We start from the raw sequence: 27,631 nt of genomic DNA, 5'->3' as shown, positions 1-27,631 counted from the left end.
ATCTCGTGTAGGTACATGTACCAACATGTATATACAATTAACTTTCTGATTATTAAAATCTATGAGTACACTTTGCAACTGCTTTTATCTCGATAGACCTACCAAATTTCTGGGATGATGTATTCCAAAAATTTATTGATCTTAAATGCACGCACAAATGTGTGCACATGCACACACACACACACACACACACACACACACACACGTGTAGGCCTGAAAGCATTTGCATACCAGTGCGCAGCCTGATGTCGAAAGGTTCGCTCTGAGCCGTCTTCTCTAAGGTGACGAGCGCGATGTCATAGTCGGTGTCAGCCTGCAGTAGGGTCAGGGTGTGGCTGCTCTCAGCCTGTTCGAGTACGATGGGGGAGGGGTTAGTACAGGTGTCGGGCGAGTAGCGGACCTCAATTCGGTCGTAGCAACCGCTAGGCGGAGTCCAGGAATAGGTGAGAGCGCTGGAGTTGATGAAGCGCACCTGAATATCACTTACTCTGTCCGGAACTGTGGTAGACAAAGAAAAAGGTGAGTGGGGGGGGGGGATAATGAAGGTACACTTGTGGTGACAGAATGAAATACACTTCACAAAGAGTGATGAACAATGTCAGTCATATGCATATGTGTCTCATTTCTCAGAAATTTCTTCATGTGACTTGCAAGATGTTAGGAAGAGCATAGTGAAAGCTCAGCAGTTGACAGGGACAAGAAATTAAAGACTTTGATTATTGGTTTCAAATGAAGAAAAAAATGCATGCTGTTGTAATGGGTCATTGTATTTATTCAATTTCATGTTCATACATACAAAATAATGTATCTGCAGGCATCAGAATACAACCCTTACAGCTTTGAAGGCTACATCTACTACTTGGTACCTTGGCCAAGAATGCATTCTATCACTCCTGATCACATCATAACCCTCTATCAAATGGGATGCATTACATTTCCTGCACACACATGCAAAAAAAAAATATATATATACATGTATATAACAACTATTTCTGGTTCATGTAAGGCAATGATTAAGAACACTGTGTCAAGATTGACAACAAGCAACATAATTCAAATGGTTGGGGAGGAAAAGAGAGAGAGAGAGAGAGAGAAAAAAAAAAACCAGTGGAGTAGCTTCCTGTTACAGCATACAATTTTACCACTTCACAAACATACTGTATCACTCTTGACACTCTTTCTCATCCAGGTCAAATTATTGATATCAGAAAGAAAGACAATTGTTTTTGGTACTGCCCAATTGCCTACCAGAACTCACTGTTTGTTTTTGTTTGCTTAGGAGGGTTGGTGAAAACCTCAGCAACATTTGAAATCATATTCACAGAGAGACTTACCGGTAATGAATTCCTCATCGGTGATGATAGCAGTTGTGCCTCCTTCAACAGTGATCGTGTAGGTAGCCCCCGGCGTCAGCCCGGAGAATTGGGCGTAACGTGATGTGACCATCACGGGGGCAGGGACTGCTGCTCCAGGACAGTCGGAGGCGTTGAGACTCACCGTGAAATTTCCTTCCCCTTCACCCCACCAGGTAAATTCCACTGAGGTGGAATCAAGGTCCCTTATGTTGACCTCATTTGCGGCCCCCATAGCTGCAAGAGTTGAAAGTAGTCGAGAATGCAATGGCAACGAGACAAGAATTTCTGTCAAAAGATAACTGTTCTGAAAATAGGCACTTGTGTTCCTATATCCCATTAAAGTATAAACAGCCATGCATTGAAAGAGTTTGTGGTGTGAGCAAAATGCAAATAAAATCTCGAGAGCTTTGCTTGTATGAAAGAAAAAGAACTTAAGTTTGTATATCACAGGAAGTGATGACTTTCATAACCCCTGATCAAACTGCTGGAACTGCCAACATAACTACAGTTGTTTGGAGAAACAGACTGTGTGAGGAATAGAGAATTGTATAATGCTGCCACTAAGGACCATACTGGATATTTTCCTCGCGCTAGCTTGGTTACTGACATAAATCAAAATTACAACAAGTTGTATCTAACAAACTTTACCCAGTCAGATTCAATCATAGCATGGCTCACTGTTTGTCTCGGGCTAAGGACTGAAAGACTAATTTTGTGGACAAGTGTGAGTAGTGAGCTGTCAACAACAAATCAGTATACAATAGCTGTGATTTTTGTTTCATTTTTTTTTCTTCCATGCCCCCTCACAAACATGTAAAAGCTAAAATTGTAGAATGATCTATATCACTGCTTTCTGCACCTCTCATTTATTGTAAATGCAAGGGCAGACATTTCTGACAAGCCTGTGTCTGCTAAGGCAAATTTGGGTATTGAATGTGAAGCAATAAAAGAAAGCACTGCTGTACAAAAAAGCTCTGATGTTTGTGCTAAAAGGTTCACTAGGCAATTACAGCATGAACAAGTACAATGTATAGAAACATGCATGGTGCTGAGAAATATGAAACGTACTTGTATTCTGAGTGATGGAGCGGGAGTCGCTCTCCTGGAACGTCCCCCCTCTCCCCATGATGACAGTGATGGTGATCTCGTAGGTCTGCTCAAACTGGAGCCCCGTCAGAGTCAGCTCCTCCTCGCCACTCCCTAGCTCCACGGGAGACATCTGATCCCCATCAGAGGGCGAGTATTCGATGCGATAGCCCCGGAAACGGCCTGTTTCAGGTGGACGCCAGTTCACCCTGAGGGATGTTGGCACGTCGTCGACAGGCACGACCGTGAAAGTTTCATCAGGAACAGCGGCAGGTTCTGTTGAGTAAGATTTGATGTTTGAAAAATTGAAAACACAGTTACTTTTATCTTGGCATCAATCAGACACTGCTATTATTTACATTGTATGTAACTTTGCTTGCATATATCAAAAAATACTGGGTGGATGTTGTTCAAGCTCATCAGAAATTCTTACAGCGCAGAAGAGTAATATGTACTTTCATAGGTTTAACGTTTCACACAATTTGTGTCTGGAACGTGAGAAGCCATCGACACAGCGTTTCAAGACTATTTTCATTGAAGTTCTGCACAACTTTTGAGACCAAATTTGTGACACCTGGGTGTGCGGTACCATAGTTACGTAACATTACATAAGTCCATGTCTGATCCAAATTACTAAAAAGTATGATTTTGTGTACAAATCCAATGCAAACACTGTGTCAAGCCAAAATTAATAAATGCATCATTATTTTGACTTTTACTGATTGAAATTAATTAATTTCATGATATTTATTATTGAAATAGTGTCACCTACAATTTCCATCATGAAAACAATGAAAGAAAAGAAGAAAAACAAATACATAAGAAATTTTTAAAGGGGATGGCTGGTAACTGATCAGTGGGAATCAGTGGGAATGCTGGGGGATGATTGTTCCAATTCTTATGGGATTCATTTAAGAGTACACTATATATCTATTGTTGTGTGAAAATTATTTGCTTCAGAATGGTCTCATATTCAAGTAATGTGCAGTTTAATGCCCCATCACTGTACAGGCATGCTAGCCTGGAACCATTAAACTACACATTACTTGAATATGCTATATATCTATTGTTGTGTGAAAATTATTTGCTTTAGAATGGTCTCATATTCAAGTAATGTGCAGTTTAATGCCCCATCATTGTACAGGCATGCTAGCCTGGAACCATTAAACTGCACCTTACTTGAATATGAGACCATTCTGAAGCAAATAATTTTCACACAATAGATATATAACATACTCTTAAATGAATCCCACAAGAATTGGAACAATCATTCCCCAGCATTCCCACTGATTCCCACTCATCAGTTACTAGCCATCCCCTTTAAAACAATAGAATACACAAGAATTCAAAACTGATTTTTTCGATGTGCATCCAATCATATTCCCTAAAAAGAGTCTCAAAAAAAAAAAAAAAAGAAGCTTGGGGGTTTTATTCAATGACTTACAGCCAAATTCTAATTTCATTCATAAATAGCATAATTAGTATATAAAAAATACAATGAAAAGATTTAGTGACATCGAAATGCCAGTCTGGAAGAATGAGGAGACTCACCAGTGCGTCGCGTGATTTCATCGACAAAAACTAGTCCGCTACCAAACTCGGCCCTCAGGACCATGGTCACGAGATCGCCCGGGATGAGCCCAGTTATGGCAAAGGCATAGTAGTCGTTGTTTGGGTCCGTATTCTTTTGGATGGTGCGTGAGCCACTGACCATCGAGGAATACTCCAGTCGGAAGTACTGCAGTGCATTCTCATTTAATCCATCCGAGGACCATGTGAGGATTAGCTCTGTGCTCATGATGTTTGCTGCACTCAGTACAGCTGGACCTGCATATACACAAATAATGACAATCAATGAAATCATTTTTTTTTTTCCCTTTTGCTACATGCTGTTATCTGATTTCATTTTGCATTCTTGATTGTGGTTTTTGAATGTCAGTTTCCATAATCATCTGCAATTAATTGCCAAGATAGCATTGCACTATCTTAAGCTTAATACCATTACATGTACTGCCAACCTATGCACGACTCCCTCATTCATGTTTACACAGTGGAGCCCCATGGATATTCTCTCTCGCCTTGGCATAAATTTAGGCTAATTGTATGATATAATGGATCAATTTCATTGAACAGATAATCCTACAAGAGTCTCAATCAACCTGGTTGCCTGTTGAGAAATCTTTACTGGAGTCAACTTCTGTCATCTATCTCAAGGATTAAATAAATCTAACACTGAAGGATTATAACATTGGCAATGAGTGAAATCTCAATTAAATATTACGCACTGAGAGCTCTCCTTGACTACACCTTCAGGTCTGGATAGCCTCAAGGAAATTATATCAGATACAACGTATGATCTTTCTTTAAACTACAGCTGTACACGTAATAGGGTTTCAGTGGTTATAAAATCGTTATGATGAAGAGATATTGCTGTTTGTATTGACCAAAGTGGTATGAGTAATCACTTCAAACTATGAAAATTTAAAAAGCTTACTGGTCGTAACGTTGAGGGACCTTGGCTCGCTCTCAATGCGCAGAAGTCCACTCCTGGTGAATGTAACCACTTCAACGGTGTAGGTGGCTTCATCAGCAAGGCCATCGAGGGTATACTCTGTCTCTTCCGGTGAGAGAGTGACGCTGCCCTCGTCAGGTGAAAATGTCAGCATGTAGCCGTCAAAGTCGCCCTTGGGTGGGGCAAGAAGGACCTGCACTCTGTCAGATCCCAAAGAGGTCACGTTGAAGAAATCCGGAGGATTTGGCTCTGCAAAAGATCAATGAATACCGGTATCAAGGTTTGACATCAAAAGATGCTACCCCACATTGTGTATGTACAGCACTTCCTTTGTGTTTGTTTGTTTGTTTGTGTGTGTGTGTGTGTGTGTGTGTGTGTGTGTGTGTGGAGGGGGAGGTAAATGTACAACTGAAATTTTGCTTGCTAATTTTATAGAACCTACAATTTAATCAAAAATATGTGAATTACTTCCAAAGTATAAACTAAATAAAAATGCGGGCAGCTTGCACGCTTTTTGCATTTCATTTTAAACAAAAGATACAATAATAACCCCTAACAAAAAGACCAAGTACATGTATTTCATCTTTCATCAATAATATTCCAAATATTCAGCAAAGAAGGGTGTCGTAGGTTGAATCCTGTCTGAGTATGAATGGCCACAATTTTTTTCATGGCTACTACTATTAAAACACTAATTAATTTTGTTGCTTATTTATGTTGATGTAGGGCAATTTGGGAACCAGCTGGAATGAAGAGGTTGTTGAAAATTTGGTAACTGAAACAATTACATCTGAACGACAGAGACCCTAATTGAAAGAGAATTTGTAACTCTCTGTTATGAAACACTGACAATGAGTTGTTGAAATAATGACAGTAAAGACACAGCATCAAATGACAGACATGGTTACTGGGATTTCAGGCATTGATTTACCAGTCTGGGTGTATAGAATATCCTCCATCTCCCCACTGCTAAGCTCAACCGACACAACGTAACGACGGCCCGGAACCAGCCCATCGAAAGTGAAGAAGATGGGACATGTCGAATTAGTTGGAAGACAGCTGGGTGAGCCACTGCTCAGAGTGCTGCACAGTTCCGTGAGACACACCTGCCTGCCGTCGGTCTCTGCGTTCACCCAGATGACCGTCAGCGACGTGTTGGTGGTGTCAAAGATGTGAGGCTCATATGACGAGTACGGCCCTGTACGTAAGCACGATGTTGCATGCAAGAACACAGATATGGAACATTATGTAAAAGGATACTGTTCTTTAAACCTAAAGAGATATGTTGAGTCACATGTCATCAACTGAAAGCAATAGATAAGGAATTCTTTGAGCAAAATTAAGAACATATGTGATGACCATTCAAATATCAGCAAGTCATGTGGACATGCTATAACAGCTGAACTGAAAATGGGTTGACACTAGTGCAAGAAAAATACTGAACATGTGACATTAAAAGACATCTTGCAGTAATTATGTGGGTTTATCTTTTTGCTATGTCACAATGTTTTGATGTACATACTTAATCAACACCTTGAAAAAATTTATGTTTATGACTGTATCACATATACACTGTAAATGAAACAGATGAGAATAAGAAGCAATACTACAGGAAAGACCTAATTTGATGACAAACCCAAACTTTGCATCTATGGTTTCAACAAATATTGTTTCTTACAATAACTATGTGCACCCAAGGCTTACCCAACATACTTGTAGCCACAAATAATGCATATGAGCCAACCCAAGAATTCTGTAAATGGAAATAACTTGGAGAATATGATGCAAAAAATAGGAACTTTCATCCATTACCCATACTTCCCTATTAGCAGGTGCTGACAAAATTAGGGACTCAAGGTTGAATGAAACTTCTCCTTTCCTACAAAATTGGAATACTCCCATTACTATTAAGAACATTTGGCAGGTATGAATAATGCATGAGAACTGGATCAAAAGTACTAAAAGTGTCATGAAGGGAAGCGGGTGAAATGAATACCTTGTCAGTATAAAGTCCTCTGGGGGAAAAACACTGATAGATTTCCTGTCTTGCCTCTCTTTCCTCTTGCCCCTGAACTATGGAACAATCTCCCCACCGGCATCCGACAGGCCAATAACTTAGTCACTCCTTAAAGGTAGGGGATACCTTTTACAGACCTCCCAAAATGCAGCAAAACATTAAATATGAACCTCAGGGGACTTGTTTAGGCCACTGCTGAGAAATTTGGAAGTCAACAGTTATCTACAATTTGAATAATGCACAAAATTCAACTACGTACTCAGTAGTTCCGTGTGTCAGCCACACTTACAAGCCTTTTTGTTGCAGCCTTCTGTATTTTTTTTTAATCTATAAACACAAATCTAAAAGTATAAGAGCTGATGTAATAACATATAGAGTGTGTGGCAAGAATGTATGTTTGTAAGTTTTGATGAATTTTCTTCATAAAATATACATGATGGACACACATGCAGTGCATGGGTCTGCAAAGGTAGCCTAGTAATGTACTGGAATTTACGGTGAGCCCCGAAAAAAATTAAATTCAAAATCTAACGGTCAATAAAAATGTACTAAATGTTACCTTCCACTTTCAATACTTTATGGGAGTTTCTAAAATGATACACTCTTCAACATACCACTGTATTTATACAACTCTTCATTTAAGGCATGCAAATGGGATTCCCTACCTTTAAAACATATCTTTTCAGGCAGTGTTATATGTGTCAGCAGTAGTAGTACATGCGTAGTTGTAATTGTTGTTACACTTAATTGTCTACTGTTGTTCTATGTGGATGGACTTGTTCAATGTTTTCTACTTTACTCGTTCTTTATCTTTGCTTTCACTTTCCCTTGGAAATATGACTTTAAACCCTTTATAAATGTTATTATTATTATTATCATTTACAAAGACTGACTAGCTGTGCCATTAATGATGACATAGAAGGATTGAGAGTGTGGCAAAACTCACTGGTTCTGATGGTGATTGATTGAGCCTCATCACTCGACTGCTCGCTGAACTCATTGGTGGCCTCCAGGTACGTCTCCAGCTCGTAGGTGTACTCCGTGTCCGGCCGCAGGCAGTCCTGACTGAACATCCTGCCTTCAGAGGAGTTGCGGGGAACCGTCAGAGACAGCTCCCTGCGGTAGGGCACTGGCAGGTAGTAGACGCGGTACCCCGTGAAGGAGGTGTTGGTGGCATCCCATTCAAAGGACAGAGAAAACGGGCTCGTGCGGGGCGATCTGGGCTCCTGAGGGCTTTCTGGATCTGTGGCCATGGAAAAGTGTGAGCCGTTCATATATCTTATGCGGTCTCGCAACGAGTTAGAGCAACATAAATTCATCCACATATATTTTACCTTACAGTCTGCATGTTTTGTGTAAGACAAATGAGGGAGTGGGAGAGGTGGACGTCTAGGTAACATACTCATTGCATACTTCTGCAGTGAAAAACTGATTGCCAGTCGCTGAATGTAGTAATGTGGTTTATGAATCTATTTTCAATTTTGGTTGCCTTTTTTTTTGTGTGGGGGGTGGGCTAGAGGAAAAGTGATTCAATATCATAAAATCATCTCAATATGATTGGCCATCAGAGTACATGGAAACACACAGGATTTGATGCCTTTTTTTGAGATATATATGAAACAAAATGCTTCACAACTCTACCACTGATTTGTGCAGGCCGTGACATTAATACCTCATCTGACTCGCATAACTTCAAGGACTGTGACTATAATGACTTTGAAAAAGTAATCACAAAAAAGTCCAAAATTAGCAGACTTCTCTACTTTCTGGCATTTTCTGACAGACCAACATTGAGAAAACTCTTGCCGCTATGATGCGTGAAAAGGGAAACTCACTGTTCTGTTGGCTCCATGTTTACCCTAAAAACATCAATTTGAAGATAGAGTACATTTTCTTGTTGAAAAGAAACAGTGAGCCAATCGTTCTGATGTTTACTCAAACTCTTCTGCATTCCTTCACACTGCTTGCGAATAATGAGTAGTGATCTCTCAGACTATTATAGGAAATGAATCAAGCACCACAAACTCACTCGTTCGTACACGGCCATTAACACACGGCATGAGGGTAGGTAAACTGCACACTTGAAGGCTGTAGACACTGGCTGCAGAGATGCCGGCTGAAAGGTCATTTGATGGAATGTCCACCATCTGGTCACTGATGGTATTGACGCCCGCCTGAACGTCATTGTTATCTCTTAGTACCACAAAATACGTCGGTGCAAAATCTCCCCACAGAGCAGTGAATGACATTGACATCACATTAATGAATTCAAGATCAGTCGGTCCCAACATCTCTGTAAATAAAAAAAAAAGATTACAGAGAAAAGTATAAAAAAAAACCAACAACATAGTATTTAATAGCATTGAGCTGGATAAATCTTTTCTATAATGCCTTAAATGGAGACTTAAATGATTACTGAACATCACAAATTACCTATTCAATACAATGATACACATGCTCTCTCCCTACATCATGATTTGCATATCAAGTGCAAAACATTGGATTGTGCAGAAAATGTCAAGGGATATTACAATTTAATTCATACCAAGTGGTGTCAATTAACTTCAATACAAACTAAAAATCATAATATGAAGTACCAGTACTATGTGTAGTATGCACCTCACACATATTTCACATGGCCAAATGAGGGCCATAGTATTTCAAAGAATAAAGTTGGTTATAACACGAATGTGTGCCCCAAAATATAATTTGAGAAGAAAAAAAAATACACAAAAATTATCTTACAACTCTTTCCCACACATTTCAATAATAATATTCATACTTAGATAGATATTGATTTTAATACAGTGATGCTGATAACTCACGGGTGGTTATATTCAATTCTGTGGAGCTGCTAATCTGCTGGTATGGACCTGTGCCACTGACGGTTACCACACTGACTGTGTAGTTTGTGCCAGGCAGCAAATCAGTAAGAGTGGCAGAAGTTTCTTCCGTGTCCATCGTCGGGTTGACAGAAACACGGAAGAAATCAAAGACGCCCGCTGGGCGAGCCCAGGATACAGTGACGGAAGTCGCAGCAGTGGCAGGGGATGAAACCGTAGCTGGACTCAGAGGCACTGTGAGAGAAGAAGTATATTAGAGAAGGAAACAAACAAAGTAGCAACTCATTAACAATGATGACACATTCTCTTTTTTAAAAATCTTTTAAAAGTACACCATCCTAATCAGCAAGCAACATAGGGGTATACATGTACTTCCACCCAATTTTCTCTGAGAGGTATATTTTTACTCACAGCCAAATCATACCTATCAAAAAATAGAAGTATACCCATTTGTTGAATATAATAATTTCATGAATATGTGATGTCATGAAAAAATCATGTATATGCCTCAATTCAAGATTGCTGTTACAAAATTGTAGGTTAGACTACTAAATAAACTCTGTCACAGTATGAGGTATTTGACATCCTTTATCATACCTGCTCATTTTCACATAATTATGATTTATAAATATATAAATGTTTCATCAAATAATTTTATTTCATTTTTTTTATCTTACTTCTCAGCAACAATATGTGGTATTATACTTCTCATACCTTGCAAGTTTTCAAATACTGTAAAAGTGGAAATTTTTGCGGTGTTGAAATTTTTGCGCGTTTCGCACAACCTGAAACCAGCACAAAAATAAAAGCACACTAATATTTTTGCACGCCATATGTTCCAGTGGTTGATGTCTTGATTCCGCGGAATTAAAAACACGCAAAACTCTTCCAACCTGGCCAATGCGAAAAAATAATCGCGTGAAAATATCCACTTTTACAGTAACTATCATGGCTTATTGTATTACTTTGATGCTCAGTGAATGATTTTCATTACTAATATGTTTTCCTTTTTTCAGCCACCAAAAATGAAATTAGATGATTTTGTTGGCCCAACTAAAATAGTTAGTATCACGCCCTGGCGGAATGAAACTCCTTGACTTGTACCTGTTCGTTCCAGGAAAAAGTTCACCAGGTCGGTGCCTTGTACAAGAGTTGTGACATTATACAGCTGCCCTGGTGTTAAGTTTTCGAGAGTAGCCGTACTGGTAGTTGAGTCGATGGTGATGTCTGCTGAGTCAATTGGAGGATCAGCGGTGATTTCATAACCCTGGAATCCTGGCACGTTTCTGGCATCACCTATGATGAGCATGAAGCTTGTGGTGCTGACAGTCATCGGTATCGCCACACCTTCAGACAGAGGCACTGCAAAAAAAAAAGAATGTTTGACAAAATTATAATATTCAAATCCATCTAGTACTGCTCAACACTTGTGAAGCTCACAATTATATGAGATGAAACAACCTTTCTGTATTTTTTATCACCTTTTTCCACTTATCAACATATTGATATCAAGTTTGCTTCAGGTCTTTATTGTGCTCTTCTTTACATCAATTGCATGATCCACATCAAATGTGACTGTACATCACAAAACCCATTGGAGGTATTAAATAGAATACAAAAATGTACACAGGTTGATATTCCATGAGGCCAAATGCAAAAATGAACTAGAGGTTTGGGATGATTTCCAACAAATTATCCTGTTTCTATTACTAACTCTAGAACCAGCAAATACTGGAAATGTGAAATATTTTGCAGCATGGATATATCTAGGAATGTAATGCTATACTGAAGTAGCACAAAACACATGGCATTTAGTTTGTGTGGAGATTAGGCTACGTGCAGAAATATCAACAAGTAAAATGTGCTAGAACTGGCTTGGTGGAAGATAAATGAACACAAATAACATCTTGATGTTTACAGGAACTCAACAAATCAGCAGCATAAACAAATCAAATCAAATGCAGAACAAATCTACTCACATGTAGCGGCCTCGATCTGGCAAGGCACAGCTGCCTCCTGTGCAGAGAAAGTGTCAGTCGCATCGAGCACCGCATTGATGACAAAGGTGAAGTTCGTACCCGGAAGGAGCCGATTCTTGAAAATTTCCAGCTCCTCGTCGGGTTGTACAACCATTTCCTGGACATCACCGTCTTGGTCGGTGATCCTCGCCCGATATCCGTCGTTCCTGGACCCCGGGGCTGGAGTCCAGGTGAGGGTGTAGCTGGAGACGGTGGTGTCGACAGAGCAGTTGAATATGGACTCTGGGTCTGCAAGGGGAAATCCAGGAGTAAGATTTGAGTTTCACAGGATGGCATATTGTTATTATGCATTTATGCATTTATTATTACATTGTACTCAATGGATAATAGGTGGGGTCTCACATTTACATACAAAGAGGATATGTGAACAGCATGTAAACGATTTCCTGACAATTCTAAGTGCATGTAATTATACTGTACATCATTCTCCAATGAAAATCACTGAAAAGGTCTAGCATTTAAAAAATCATACTTAACCTGAGGTTCTCTGTACTGTCTGATATTGTGAACGCTACTGGTTGGCTGTAGATTGTAATCACTTTGAGTTATTTTCACAGTAAACTGTCCTTTTTTAAAAATTGTTTATTCCCACAGCTCAGGCTTCACAAGCTGATGTGACTTGAATTAAGTGGCTGGGGTAAAGCATTTTTATATTTTTTTAGTGAAATGCGAACAACTTAATTGCTATATTGGCCATAGGAATTGTGCCTTTGCTCTGTCTAAAAAGTAGGAAAAAATGCATTGAAATTTACCCTCACTTTGCATTGAAATTAATCCTTATTTATGAAGACCTTACCACTTATGGGACATTGGTGGTAAACTGTCCCTCCTTTAGTCAATTTCAGTTCATCTCCATTCTTCCCAATTGACCCTTCACTAAAAGAGTCATTTCATCCCCCTCTCCATCCACCCTCCCACCCCCCTCCAGTTAATATCAGTCCCTTCCTTACCCGTTCTGATCTCCACCTCAAACGGGCTGCCAGATTGTGGCACATACATGAAGCGATACTCGGTAGCTGACTCTAGGGGCTCTGCTACCAACACGTACGACACGTCGCAGTTGCCGTATTGGTAGAGCCCATCGGGCACGTACCGACCCCCGACTTTCCGTTCCCTGGTGATGTTGAATGGTGTTGGCTGACCATTGACCCATGCTAGGCTAGCGCTGTCAGATGTGATGTCCAAGACAGTAAAGGTATCCTGAGGGATGACAGCTACCATAATAACGACAGAGAGAGTTGAAGCAACATTTATTTCATGGAATCTGATCATGAAAACAGAACTCTGACACCATTTAAAGGAGTATTTGAAACTGGACATTTTTCTCATTGAAAAAAATAAAAAAGCGACACATTAGGATAGAAGGCAGAAAATTGCCAATACATCTAATGATGAAAATGCTCGGGGGAGGGGGATTCTTTTTTCGTTGTCTTTATACCAATGGTCAGTTCAACAACAGCATAGCAAATTAAAACATTCCCTAATCTTGACATCACATGTTGAACAAGCAGGTCAATATATGGATTTTAATCAAAAAAATATATACTTCAAAAGCAATTACACGTACATGTACATAATATATATATATATATATATATATATATATGGGCCGTGACGCGAGAAAAGGGCCCTTAGGGAATTATATACTGAAAATGAGTTTTCACCTCCATATTGTAGAAGAAACTCTTACGTATTTGGATATGCAAACCTTTGTCTGAAAGTCCACTCCTAAATGCCCCATTTACGGTATTCAAAACAGCATGTTTTGTCCAAATTCTGTCACTTTTTGATGCGTCTGTGCATTTCCGCGTAGTTAGCTAGTTGATATTTTTTGCGCGTATTGCTTTGTTAAACTTCCGCTTTGGTTCATGGCGTTTGCGCGCGGTGGCGCTAAGGGCCCTTTTCTCGCGTCACGGCCCATATATATATATATATATATATATATATATATATATACTTACATATATGCACCTAACCAAATTGGACACAAAAGACACACTCTTCTTGAGAATCCCCTTAAATTTGCTTCTCAATGCTATTCTACAACAGATTGAGACTATGTAGAAGCTGATTCTGCCTTTTTTTTTCTTATCATTCTTTACTTCATGAATTCTTCTTTGTCAAAGAATTTCTGTCACTCAGATATTACTAATAAACATCTGTTTACATTTACTAGAGGCTGCATAGCAAACCTTTCTGTATGACATGGCATAAATTTTCCGTATTTGAAAATTTCCACAGTGAGTCCGTGAATGCGTGCATGGGCAATTCATTCATGTATGTGGCAAATTCAGCAAATCATATCTACTGGGTAACATCTATACCATGCATTAAATCAAGAGTGTTATGTACTGTACAGTACTGCATCATGAAGCCCCCGGCATACAGATTGTAACACCTGCAACAGTGCCACGTGTACCAAGCTCAGTCCCCATATATGATACATGCAGCACCATTAGAACCGGGTATGACACCATTTGTACAGGGTTAGGCACCATCAGTGCCAGAAGTGTCAGGCTCCAGTCTCCATATGAGATACATGTACATGTAGCACCACTAGCATAGGGTACAGCACCTTTGGCACAGGGTTAGGCACCATCAGTGCCACAAGTGCCAGGCTCAGCACCACATGTTCCACCCACAGCGTCATCTGTGTAATCATGCTGTACGCTGTATAAAGACAAGTACCACAGGTTGTGTCATCTCACTCTGTGCAAACAAGACATATGGATTTTCAAGAATATCTAGAAGATAAACTCACTCGTATTTTCGACTTGAGTGCCTTCAAGGCTGTGGGTGCGCACGGGAGGTCCAGCTTCTGAGACAACAGTGAATACATAGGATGTTCCCCCTTCAAGGTTTTCAAAGGTATAGGTTTCTGTGGAGGCAGACAGGACAACACTGTCCTCGTGCACGCATTCCTCTCGGGGTACCACACTCCGGAAAGAGATGTTGAAGTGATCGCGGTACCCTGGTCCAGGGTCAATACCAAATTCGATTTGTGACATGTTGGTTGACAGGGTGGTCAACGTTGGAGTCGAAGGTTCTGCGAATGGAATTTGATAAAATCTTGTGTCAAATATCAAATCACTTGTATATCATACACACTGAACTAGAGGTTGTGACACTAACACATCGTGAAACAATACATTTTCACATACAACTAACCCTGCTATGTAAAGGCATGGAGAAAATGGAGAAAGTGTGCTAGAACTTGAAAGTTACTAAAATCTGCAGTACATGTACTTATTGTTTTGGCTGATATCTTGTATTTTAGCTACTACACAACCAAAGTTGTGTTATAACAGCATTATTTTTTGTACATTGTAGACCAATAATCTACAATTCTGCAGGCATATGAGAACTATGTTTTGGTTTTAAAAGAAGCTGACAAAACCTGAGAGCAAGTTTTGTAGAACAAATTTGGTTAATTATCTGGTCAAAGAGAGTATTTTGCATTGTTAATATTCTATTATAGTGGGCAGATAATTCTACTTGAATGCAGCTCTAAAAACAAGACTAGTGACATAAGATGACAAAACAAAAACTGCATCTTGAGCACCTATCACCATGACTGCTTCAAGATGTCATTGATCACATTTTATGTTCTATTACGTGTCCACTCGCATTTCTCCACAAATACAGTTGTAATTGAGCCAAGTGCTGTGCATGCCAGGTACATCAGTAAATTTTACAGTAATCTGCCTCCACATCAGGAGCCGCACTCACTCAATCGGAAATCATCAATCGGCACAATGTTGCCATCGCCGGGGTCGATAAAGCCGCTATATAGTAGGCCAGGCTGCAGATTTTCGAAAGTCACTCGATAGGGGTCATTTGGATCGGGCAAGATCGTGACACCGTCAGATGGCGTGATGTTGTAGGTGAACCTTGTTCCATTGACCCCATGCAGGAACTCAATCGAGTCATTGGTTGTCATAGTTACAAGGACCTCGTTTTCTCTGGGATCCTCTGAAACATTGGAGATAAGATATTAACAAAAAAACAACAACACACATCAAATAGGCAATAAAATGCAATGCTCCTAATAACAAGATCAGGTAACTGGTGAAGAGTTCACCTTGACAGACAAGCCATGAGTAAACAGAACAAACACAAAAAAATATGAGGAATGGCCTAACTTACCAATGAATATGTATCAAACTGTCATATGTAAATATGCATCTGCAAATTACATACATATCTATGATGGAAGACTCTTTATTCTCCCTTTCAATAACAAAAGGAGCAGCCCTAAGATCATACCTGAAGCAGACAAAAGAATCACGACACTTAGAACTAGAAAAAACAAAAACAAATAAATATGATCATTCACAGATTGCAATAGTTGCATGTAGGTTTCATCTTGTGATGGGGCACCTAATCACCATCACATGTCACAGGACACAGTAGTCATGCGATGGTCTTAAAACAACAACACAAACAACAGCTGTTTCGCTCCCAGCATGCTGCGGTGTATATGTTCCCGCTGACTCACGTATTCACCACATCTTTGAATCTTGTAATTAAAGAATATTTGTCTCTGCCAAGCTCAAAATGTACAAAAAGTAGGCCACAGCTAATGTCCATTTTGACATAGTTTTAAAGAGTAAGCTCTAAACTTTTAAATGATATAGAGCTTGTACAAGTTGGACCATCCTCACCCATATTAAACATGATTGAAACAAGAGAGAGTTTAATATGAGATGCAGCTTCACAGGAAGGGGAGAAAGAGGATTTACAGACAGGATTTACACTCGGGAGTGGTGTGCAGAAGTACATTTGAAAACACATTCCACTTCAGAGTGAAAGCAGCACCTGTCCAAAAATGCATCGTCAAAAAAACAAACAAACAAACAAACAAAAACAACCTGCTAATATCTCAATTTTGGTTTGGTTTTGAGCTGCCAAATTTTGACAGTGGGTCGGGAAAAAATTACTCTCCAAGATAATAAAAACTTTACAAATTCGAGTCGGTCAACCCAAATGACAGATTTTGGTACATTGCACAGAAGCCTAATCTATGACCTTTCGTGGAATTTGAGCCTGGTGGTTACTTTCAATTGGCTGACTGCGTGTAAATGCTGGACATATCGAGGGTTGGTAAGTCACACGGTACGCACCTGTGGTAAAAGACACATTTGCTGCGCTACTCTCCTGAGTTTCAAACTGCTCTGTGGCATCCAGCACAGACTCCACGCTCACATCATAGTCAGCAGATGGTATCAGCCCCTCCAGAAGATAGCCATTCATGATCTCATTTGGACTCACTGTCAGCACATCTCCAGGGGGCAAGTACTGGCTGTCATTCAATGAAACTATTGTCACCTTGTATGAGTCCACCTCCCCACTTGCTGGACGTTGCCATGACAACCGAGCACTTGTTCTTGTCACATTGTTTACCATCAGTGACATAGGAGGTCCCGGATCTGCAATTGCAAAAATGGTAACAATGATGTGAAAGACAACAAATTATGGACACAAGCAAGGTCTAAGGGTACATAGGTAGACTGGACAAAGCATCAGTCCAGCATAACATGTACAAATCAGTGTTTTGAAAATTTATTTTAGACAAGGGCCAGGACAAACTCATTTTAACTGAATGACATAAACATTGAATACTGCCTCGAATCATGAACTCAAGATTGTTCTGATTATGATTGAAATTAAAATAATCGTTTTAGTCTTTGGGCAGGAAAACAATCTGTGTGGAAGCATAGTACTGGATAAAACATAGCAAATGGATAAGGAAAAAAAATACTTGACACCCAAATATAAATACAAAAAGCACAAGTCCGACCACTTACCCCTGCGAACAGTGATATTGAATGAACCGACATCATTTCCACGTGGAAGATATGTTACAACGTATGTTGTTCCTGGCATACTGAGGTTAAATGTTCGCGTTCTTGAAAAGCTGCAGTCGGTATAGGACAACTCTTGTACAGTGCTCCATGTCCCTCCACCCGAATTGGAAGTCACAGATATATCGTACGAGGAGTTTGACGTCCACGCCAGTGTGATGGAATCCACACTCCTTTCCACCACAGTAAATCCATTGCCAAGAAGAGGATCTAGTGGAGAGAGAGAAACACAACATCTCATGGATACTAATTAGAAATATCACATAGCATCAGGCAGAGAACATGACCTTAAACAGAAAAGTCTTGATTTTCTTCTGTGGTTCATGATTAATGCTGCTTGCACACTTTCTTAAAGGGATATTGTACACATTTCTTCATTCTCTAAAAAAAATCATGGAAGAGGCAAACAGCAGATGAAGACACAGACCCTACTTGAAATGTTCTTAATGATATAGTACAGAAAGAGCTGTGAAAGATAAAATCTGCTATGAAATCTCCTATCCTTTTTGGGAAGAAAAAAAAGAATATAGAAATTCTGCTTTTGCAAAACACAAATAAGAACTTCATTTTCAACTGTTTGATGTTTATTCCAACAGAGCCAGGTTGTTCAGGGGCAAGTTTGCTGTTACATAATTTTTTTGAGTGAATATATTAAATACCTTATTTCTCAAGTGAAATAATCAATTACCAAACTTTCATGACTCCACTTACTTCAACACACAGTGTAAAACGAAGAATTTTCGCATGCATTTTAATTTCGCGAATTTGGCAAGCGCCAAAATTTGCAAAATTAAAATGCACGCGAACGTTTTTGTCTACACTACATGCATTGAACGCCAGTGGCAATTTGCGAAAATTTCATGCAACGAAAAAGGCTGTCTGCTCCAATTCGTGAAAATTTCATGCCGCGAATATATCATGTTTTACAGTACTACTGCCAAGGAAATGTGCAAGTGCGGAGTATTCCATTGGAAAGGTGTAAAATTTGATATAAAGACTAATAGCCTCCTCTAGAGTGGCTTCGTGTGAGCACAACAAAAATGTTTCATTTATCCCCTTATCATATTTTAAGCCATGTGCTATTCCACTACAATAAATACTGATGCACACTTGATATGATCTAACCCTGGTATTTATGTGTAAGATAAAATACTACCACATGATGTCTCTGTATGTGCTTGACTGGGGCAGCACTTGACAAATTGGGAAAGAAATGATATCCGTGGAGATCACTCACCAGTGGTGGCTGTGACCATGGTGGCCCCACTCTCAGTGGTCCTGGAAACCGCCCTGACTGAAATTTGGTAGGAGTGGTCCGGATGCAGCAGAGAGAGAGTGTAGTTTGCCGCTTCTTCTTCGGTCACGCTGACGGTCATCACGGTCTCGCAGCTGAATGGGTCATCCGAGAGAGACGTGTAGTTGACCATGTACTCCTGGACGACGCTGGGCCCTGGTGAAATGGACAGCATTACTGAAGTCGCTGTGACACCGGTGACGTCCACAATAGGATCCGTTGGAGCTACAAGGAGAGAGATGCATTAGATATAGAGAGATTTAAGAGGGAAAGTGTAATGAACGAAAGAGTTTGTCCAAAGTGCATTTGACAGATATACAAGTGCAAACGAATACACACACACACACACACAAATAAACACCCGAACATGCATGCAGTTGCACGCACACATATATAAGCACACTCAAGATGGTGTCCATGCTCTTCTATCAATGAGGCAAATCATAAATAGTCTGACAAATCAGCAGAAAATAAATCATCGCTGGGGCAACAAGACCTCATAGCTACAAAATGTCAAATGTTCATATTATTACATAATATCAAATACGAAAGCCTTTCCTTTGACATGACATGGCGGCTTCATTTTGGGGGTAAGTCTGCTGGGATTTGGACAGGACATCACTTAACTGATTATCTAACTATTAATTAAAAAAAAAAAGGAATTTTAACCAAAATTTGAGATACAAGGTCTTGTCACCCCAGTGATGATGTAGCAGATACATTAATAGGGTCACTTTATCATAGTCATATATATACATACAGTACACAATGCACTTTGCAAACGTGTATCAGGTACCGTAGGTGTCATTTTAACAGCTAGACGTACAAGTGTACTTGACTGCTGATCATAAGCTTTGTTGCAAGGAGCGTAATATCATCCTTACCAAGGTCAAATTCATACGTAGCAATGACTGTATTCTGCGACAAGATCTGGACGTGATACGGTTGCCCAGGGGTCAAATCAAAGAAAGAGAGTCGGTTGAAGTCTCCCGGAACAGTACGGACACCATCAGACGGAGTGATGTTAAAGGTACTGTCAGATGACCCACCATGAATAAGCCAGATTGCTGTTTCATTTCGGGCAATTTCAATCACTGTGCTTGAATTCAAAGAGGCTGCACAGACAGAATTTAAGAAATGACAGAGAAAAAAAAAAACAGGAACAAAACTTGTATGAAATTTGTCAGAATAAATAACTGTGTTCTGTTACAACTTGACAACACATGCTCTGTTATCACTTAACATTCATTCAATGAGAATTGTTGATTCTTATTCAGCAAAGTCCAAGTGACACTGCTGTATGCATCTATGTTTCTTACATGACAGAAAATACAAATATGAACACTCTGAAATTAAGACTAGGAAAAAATGAAGAAATGACAAAAGCTGCTATGCATTGATATATCTTCCTCTTCCTTTTGTGCTTTAAGATGAGTAGCGCATCAAATTTTCATCACATCCAATTGGCAATTCTCATAACCAACCAGTAACAGTTTTCTGACAAACTCTTGTTCTACTAGTTCATGACATTATACAAATGTACAAAGTCATATTACCAGACTGAGTACCTACCATGGTATAGCTGTTGTGAAAACAGTTCGGGGTTTATAAATTATGGTGACATACACTGTACACTGTATAACCCTTGATGTGCGCTATGTCTGAAATGGGCCTGTCCAAAAACATTACATCCATGCAATAGAACTTAATGAATTGCCCTAGACCTTTGACCTTTATGCTGCTAATACAGAGTACATAATGTATTTCACCAACTTTGCTTCGATCTACAGATAAATAATGCCTCCGGCACCACTTCGTGGCGGAGGCATAAAAATGTACCATAGCATGACTGAGTGACACTGGATAATTGATACATGTACATGTACTTTCAAATATCTCGGAGTCTGGTTAGACCCACTGTTCACATAGAAGGAACACATTCAATATACCAGATAGATAGATAGATAGATAGATAGATAGATAGATAGATAGATAGAGTGATAGATAGATAGATAGATAGATAGATAGATAGATAAGATAGATAGATAGATAGATAGATAGATAGATACATATGTAGATAGATAGATAGATAAATAGATAAGATAGATAGATAGAATGATAGATAGATAGATAGATAGATAGATAGATAGATAGATAGATAGATAGAGATGGATAGATAGATACAAATGTAGATAGATAGATAGAGTAATAGATAGATAGATAGACAGATAGAGATGGGGTTTGTAGAGTGACAGATAGATGGAAAGATAGATAGATATGAGAGAAAGTGAGAGATAAAAAGACAGACAGAGGCTATTGCAAAACATAGAAATTGTATTACGTGTCATAATCTCCTCTGATTGCACCGCACTGGTCAGCTCTTCGGGAGTCAACAGCAGCGACTGCACCTTAATGGTGTAGTTTGTCAGAGGTCTTACATCGAAAGTGTAAGAATACATGGTGGCTTCCACCCTAAACTCCTCTTGCTCAGGCTCATCACCCTCATAGGAAATGAGCATGAGAAGAAAGCCGTCCACACGCCCAACCATTGGGGGGTTCCACTCTACTGTGGCAGAAGTAGGCTGAGTCTCAGTAATGCGAAGACTTTCCACAGGATAAGGATCTACATGGCAAAAAAGAATAAATGGGGAGGGGAAGAAATGAGTCAATCTTGGCATTGTACAAGCAGAACGGTTTATTGAGAACAAAAAGCAACACAAGCTGGAAATTCATGCAAATGTATATCATCTTGAACAACAGGTCTTAAACAAACTCCAATGCATCATAAGTATTAACAACTTCACCAATACTGGTACTATCAGTAAACTGCACTATCTTGAGTCCTTTCTGCACCACGATATCACAATATTGTCACTCCTTGCTAAATTTATACGTAAACATTACAAGATACTGTAACAATGACTCTGTAACTCTCACTGGTTTATAGAACAAATATTGAGAGGTTCTCATGAATTGACTATAAAAAAAAAAAATCTTGTACAATATGATGCAATACATACAGCACTGCCCAAAAAAGGGTTTCTGAAAACTTACATGTTGTGAAGAAGGTAACAATAGGAGGTTCTCCATCAGCACGCAAGGTGAAATTGAGGCCAGAGGATGGAGTAGCTGCATACTCCAGGATGCTGGGATCAGCGCATGTACCATTGAGAAGCGACACACCATTCAGCAAGAGAGAATAGCCCGGAGCTTCACTAAGCCACACCACTGTGACAGAAGGATTTTCCTTGGAACTTTGTGTGACTGTTACCTCACCAGGAATCACTCCTGTGGAGTCTGCTCCCGAGGTAATGATTGAGAGAGAAAAAAAAAGAAAACACACCAAATCATGATAGAATTATCAAAAATTCTTTCGAAGTGAAGACACAATTTCATTGCCACAGTTTTCCCTGACTTATCAAATATGCTTGTGTGTTGTTGCTCTTACTGTTTACTCTCTGCCGTATATCTTCTTAGCATTCATTGAATACATGCACAAACAGGATGAGGGGTGAGGCAGACTTTGCTTGGACGTTTTAGCTTTGGTTTCAATTTTTTCTCTGTGACTACTAAGCAAGCACCGAATGCTAACCAAGTAACAAGACAGATGAAGGACCAAGCTATGAGAGTACAGTGTATGGGCACAATTGCTGCAGCTGGGGGACTTGAACCAGGAACCTGTGATTGTCAATGCATGGTCATATCCAAGGAGACACAAAAGCTCCTCAGTATATATTTGGAGTCTTGTAAAGTAAAAAAAAAACAAAAAACAAAAAAAAATATTTCTTTGGCAAGGGCCAATGATGGAACTACTTCTACACTCCTTTAATGTTTCAACTGTTATCTCTGTGGTAAGGGGTCTACGGAACTGTACTCAGTCCCACTCCATAACAGAGTTTAATCTGTACAGTCAAACTTGAGTGGAAAATGTTCAAGCTTGCCTGTCCAATAACACAAGCAAGCAGCAAGTGGTCCTATTTTTTAGGGTAAGGGTAGAATTAAAAAAAAAAAAAGAGAAAAAAAAAAAGAAGAAGAAACCAATGGTTCTGACTGTTCAATGCCTTCTTGTCTTTCCTAACAGGAAAATGAATCCTGAGGCAGAGTTTATATTGAATGAAAAAATTGTAGCAATAGCAGGAAACATTGTGGAAGTTACATGTATGACCTACTGAACATCAGTCAGCCTCATGACATATGAATTATTTGGGACCGTTATATGGATGAATTTCGTTATATGATGGTCATATTCTATAATTTGATTATTCAATTTACATGGAAAAGCATTTTTGAATTCAAATTCAAATTCATGACAACATATTTTGGGTAATTTTTCCTGGAAAAACAAGTGACAAGTAGAGTACTAGGCAAGAGACACCAGACATATGTGATCAAAACAACTATATCACGGCTTTTAAACAATGTGATAGACTTATTGCTGACCTCTGAATGATTTTGCTTGCATCTACATGTATGTCTTTCATGTCACCACTTATTATGTCAAACATATTTCTATGTCTATGGAACTGTCCTTTTACTCATCAAATTTGCAAAGCAGAAATTGGGGATGAAAATGGTGATCACCAAATATTATAGGTCTGCCATGGTCAGGCCACACATCAGCACTGACTGTGAACTGATTGAAATCTCTAAGTGAAAATCAAGAGTGAACTGATATAAAATCAAGTATAGCTGTACATACATACATAGTCAAACCATCAGTTCATTTTCCATGATTTACCCACAGTTACATCAGAGATAGCCCCACCCATTCTCACCATTATATCATACACAGAAACTCATGTTTTCAACAATATTTGCTTATTGTTCATAGAATGTGCACTGTACATGAAGGTAGCTTGAATACCAGCAAGTATTCTGAGCCCTATTAAGATGTCAAAAATGAGCTAAAAGAAAATGTATGATTCTTTTTTTTTTTTTTTTAATTCAGAGCAGAAGTCATTACTATGAACTTTATGAAGACAGCTGGTAGAAGGAATATTGTGTTTTTAACATCAAATAAGAATTGAATTTTCATTCACTTACTTGTCATTGTTTCATTTGTCCATGGATCACCCTCTTTTACGTCTCCTGCTTTTGCCACAACTGACACTGTGTACGTTGTGGCCAGTCGCAGATCTGTAAACACATACTCCAAGCTTTCGAGGCTGGAGATCTCTCTTGAGATCCCTCCGCAGACATCAGCGCTCAGCTCAATGTCATACGTGATATTGTCTCCAGATACTTTATCCCACGACAAGCTGATGGCAGTGAAATTGGACTCAATGAACACTGAGGCAGGTGCCAGGGGGGCTGTGGGGAAAAATGGAGGCATTTACGAAATGATTTTTGTCCTGATCATTACGTGTGCAAAGGTTTTGTTCCATATTCTCTGGTCGACCACTACAACAGCAACAAAGTTAAATGTATTTTTCTACCTCCGTAATACTCAACTACCTGGCCATGTTGTACGTGTGCTGTAATTGTATATTATGTTATTTTCCTTTAATGTGTTTACGGTGTATGTATTTCATGATGTACAGTATTATCGTGTAGGGACAGAGAATAGTGTGTTTGTAGCCACTGACAAAGCTACCCTACTGAAACAAAACAAACAAATAAGCAAATGAATAAATAAACACAAGTCTTTGCAATCTGTATCACCAACCCCCTTTTCAGCTCTCATTTTAAATGACTTGATTTTCTTGAATACCTTGCCTTTACACAAAAAAGTAAGTCATCTGCCTCTGAACTTTGCTCTTCCTCCCTCAAAAATAAGATGAGAATGATAGTACGATGGCCAACACATAACCCATGACTAAAGATTGCAAAATCATCATGACATTACACCAAAGCAGGTTATATAATCATATTGCACATATTTAATGCATCAGTTGAATATCTACTAATATTGACCGACATATATTTTCTAAGTGAGTCTGCAAAATACTGATTAGGAGATCTTTTCATAAGGAAATGATACCATTTGTCACCATGCCACTGGACTGGATCTGTTGTATAGTAAATCTGGACACACAAAGAATTTTGCAAATTTGTATTTGTTTGAAGAATTCAACAATCTTGTTCATGCTGACAGCTCTGACTTTGCAGCTCCATTTCACAAAATTCAGAGACATGGGATAAATGTTAAAACATATGGCATTGAAAAATAAAAACTGGAAATAACATTTTGACATTTGCCTTTGAAATTGTGGCCCTAGGAAAATTAAAGTGCACTGTACATAAATCCAAGAAGCCTCACCTGTGTACGCCTCTACACTCAGTGTAGAGTCTGAGCAGGTTGTGACAGATATGTTGTATCTTGAACCAGAATTTAGTCCGACGAAATATGCCATGCGAGTTACAGGGTCTATATCAGTGGCGGGCACACGGTTCAATCCTGTGAGGTTGGTAGCTGTAGCATCGTGCTGACAGCCTGCAACAGGATCAAGTCCCCATGCCACTTTGATGAAGTCCGGGCCACACTCTACCACTATAAGTTCTCCTTGTTCTGGTCCCACTGCCGTGAAAGAGACAAAATTAGCATTACAGGGACATTAACTCTGACACGCACATTTGTTGTTTTCTTCTTATCAAAACAAATTTTTAATAATCTTGCTCCGTTCAGGTATGGTTTCTAGGTTGCTCAGTCCATCAATATTCATGAAACCTATTATAGTATCATGCTCTCGCATCTAAATCAGCACACGTTCCTGTTGTACCACTTCCTTGCATTTCAGCATTTGATCAACTCTATGAATCAGATTATTTCATCTCTTTGGATTGAGTGAATGATTCATCTCAGTGCGAACACAGATATACAGTAGCATTTCTCCTACATATAGAATAATTAAGTGGTCAATTCAGCAGTCATCTTCTGTAAGTGTCCATATGATTTCTCACTCCTTTGCTTTAATAAACAGACAACATCTGTTTCAAGTAAAAATGCAAGACTAAATATTGTGTACTACATACTGTACATTGCAGGAAAACAGCTTTTCCACATGACTGAAATTTATGACAGCTCACCATGTACTGTACACTGGAGAGAAAACATCAGATAATAATTTCTCCAAATTATATCCAACATTACAAGAAAGAAACAAATAAACAAAAGGAAGAAAAATCAAGCATAAAAATTAACTTGCATTAGCAAGGAAATAAAACTCTATGCCACATGAACTTTGCTGGTATCAGCCTGTTGCCATGTACAAAAGGAACCTCAATCTGTCAGTGAGATATGATTTGAGCATAACACATTTATACACCAGGAACTTATTGCTATATTCAAATGCCCTATTTTTAGGTTAAAAAATGTCTCTCTGGTGTAAATCCGGCACACATACATGTCAATATGTCCTGCCGTTCATTCCGGGAAGGATAGCTTCGCTGACGCGGAAAGGAGTCTGTCGCGTACAAAACAGTGCCAACTTCGATGATGTAGTTTTCCATGGGAATGAGATTCATGACAACAGCCCACTGGGAATCTTCCACTGTTTCAGCAAGAACCCTCGTATTGGTAGAGATTCTCGTGACGTAGATTTCGTACGCATCATGTGGTGTGCTTGGTGGCGTCCATGACACATTTGCTGACAGGATGTCAATGTCCGACACATTCATACTCAGTACTGGGTCGGGGTCTGTGGACACAATCATGAGCAACATGAATTTCTGATTTAACACGAGGCAGTTTATCTACAACGATATTTTCCTAGAATATGCCACAATAAAATAACAGCATCGTTCCATTATATAATGAGGTTAACTGAAAACTAAAAATAACCATGGGATATTTCTGCTGTGTCATCTGTCCTATTTCAAACTTCAAAAATCATACAAGGAAAAAAGTCAAGAGATGCAGAGATCTCTAGCTCATCTTTGTATATTGGACAATGCATTTTCAAAAAAATTAACCCGTCGAGGACAGACTGATTTTGCTGTAACACACATTTCCCATAGACACCTGCCCTAGTATACTCGTGACTTGTCCTCAACGGGTTAAAATGAGACCTCCTTTTTGCTTACCCTCCCCCACCATGCCCATCCCCACATCTGCAAGAAAATTTTTGAAACTACAGTTACCAACTACTCAAAAAGCGCTAAATTACCTTATTCCTTTGAGTTTCAGAGATATGTAAAGATTTAATTTAGGGGCAACTGAGACAAAATGAGAAAGAATTTATCAACAATCATCTATCAGTACGTATGTAATTACAGAAGTGAAGCTTCAATTTCAGTAAATAGTAAACACCACAGGAAGGTTATCCTTGACCTGGTACAGACCACTGACTTGAATAAGGCTTGTTCTTGTACTTACTGACTCGGACTATTGTGCTGGCGAGAAGTTCATTGGTGGCTATGTCAATGACAGTGAGGTTCACTTCTTGGCCCCCTGATAAAAAGGATATTTCATCAGTGGGGTCCTGGGTGGGAGCTGTGCTGGCAATTACATTTGGGTTGGCAGTGACAAAGTAATTTCTGTCACCATAATTTGCCCAATCTAGGGTGAAAATTCCAGGTGTCACTTCAGACTCAGACACAAGAATAATGCCTGGTGCAATATCATCTGCAAGATAAGGATAAAGACAATGAAATCAATTACAGCAATTCTTCAGAGAGGGAAA

The 27,631-nt window shown here is 39.2% G+C and overlaps 1 protein-coding gene across 1 annotated transcript in view; it reads right to left on the bottom strand.

Annotated features, from left to right (window-relative positions):
• LOC140228459 (collagen alpha-1(XII) chain-like) overlaps nt 1-21,559 on the bottom strand; it is a 39,495-nt gene extending 17,936 nt beyond the window's left edge. Inside the window, exons 1-19 of the mRNA XM_072308673.1 lie at nt 21,352-21,559; nt 19,895-20,125; nt 18,954-19,235; nt 17,660-17,926; nt 16,976-17,281; nt 15,582-15,824; nt 14,614-14,898; nt 12,803-13,066; nt 11,793-12,080; nt 10,918-11,175; nt 9,796-10,047; nt 9,000-9,194; nt 7,917-8,213; nt 5,885-6,151; nt 4,936-5,202; nt 3,993-4,268; nt 2,424-2,717; nt 1,335-1,589; nt 232-498 (exon numbers count right to left, since the gene is read on the bottom strand). Of these exons, the coding sequence (XP_072164774.1) occupies nt 232-498; nt 1,335-1,589; nt 2,424-2,717; nt 3,993-4,268; nt 4,936-5,202; nt 5,885-6,151; nt 7,917-8,213; nt 9,000-9,194; nt 9,796-10,047; nt 10,918-11,175; nt 11,793-12,080; nt 12,803-13,066; nt 14,614-14,898; nt 15,582-15,824; nt 16,976-17,281; nt 17,660-17,926; nt 18,954-19,235; nt 19,895-20,125; nt 21,352-21,559 (5,002 nt within the window). The remainder of the gene's footprint in view (nt 1-231; nt 499-1,334; nt 1,590-2,423; nt 2,718-3,992; nt 4,269-4,935; nt 5,203-5,884; nt 6,152-7,916; nt 8,214-8,999; nt 9,195-9,795; nt 10,048-10,917; nt 11,176-11,792; nt 12,081-12,802; nt 13,067-14,613; nt 14,899-15,581; nt 15,825-16,975; nt 17,282-17,659; nt 17,927-18,953; nt 19,236-19,894; nt 20,126-21,351) is intronic.
• Between the last annotated feature and the right edge of the window lie 6,072 nt (nt 21,560-27,631).

Source organism: Diadema setosum, chromosome 5, assembly GCF_964275005.1.
Source record: "Diadema setosum chromosome 5, eeDiaSeto1, whole genome shotgun sequence".
In the NCBI taxonomy this organism is placed as follows: Eukaryota; Metazoa; Echinodermata; class Echinoidea; order Diadematoida; family Diadematidae; genus Diadema; species Diadema setosum.
Note: the sequence above shows the minus strand (reverse complement) of the source record. Positions and strands in the feature narration are given on the sequence as shown.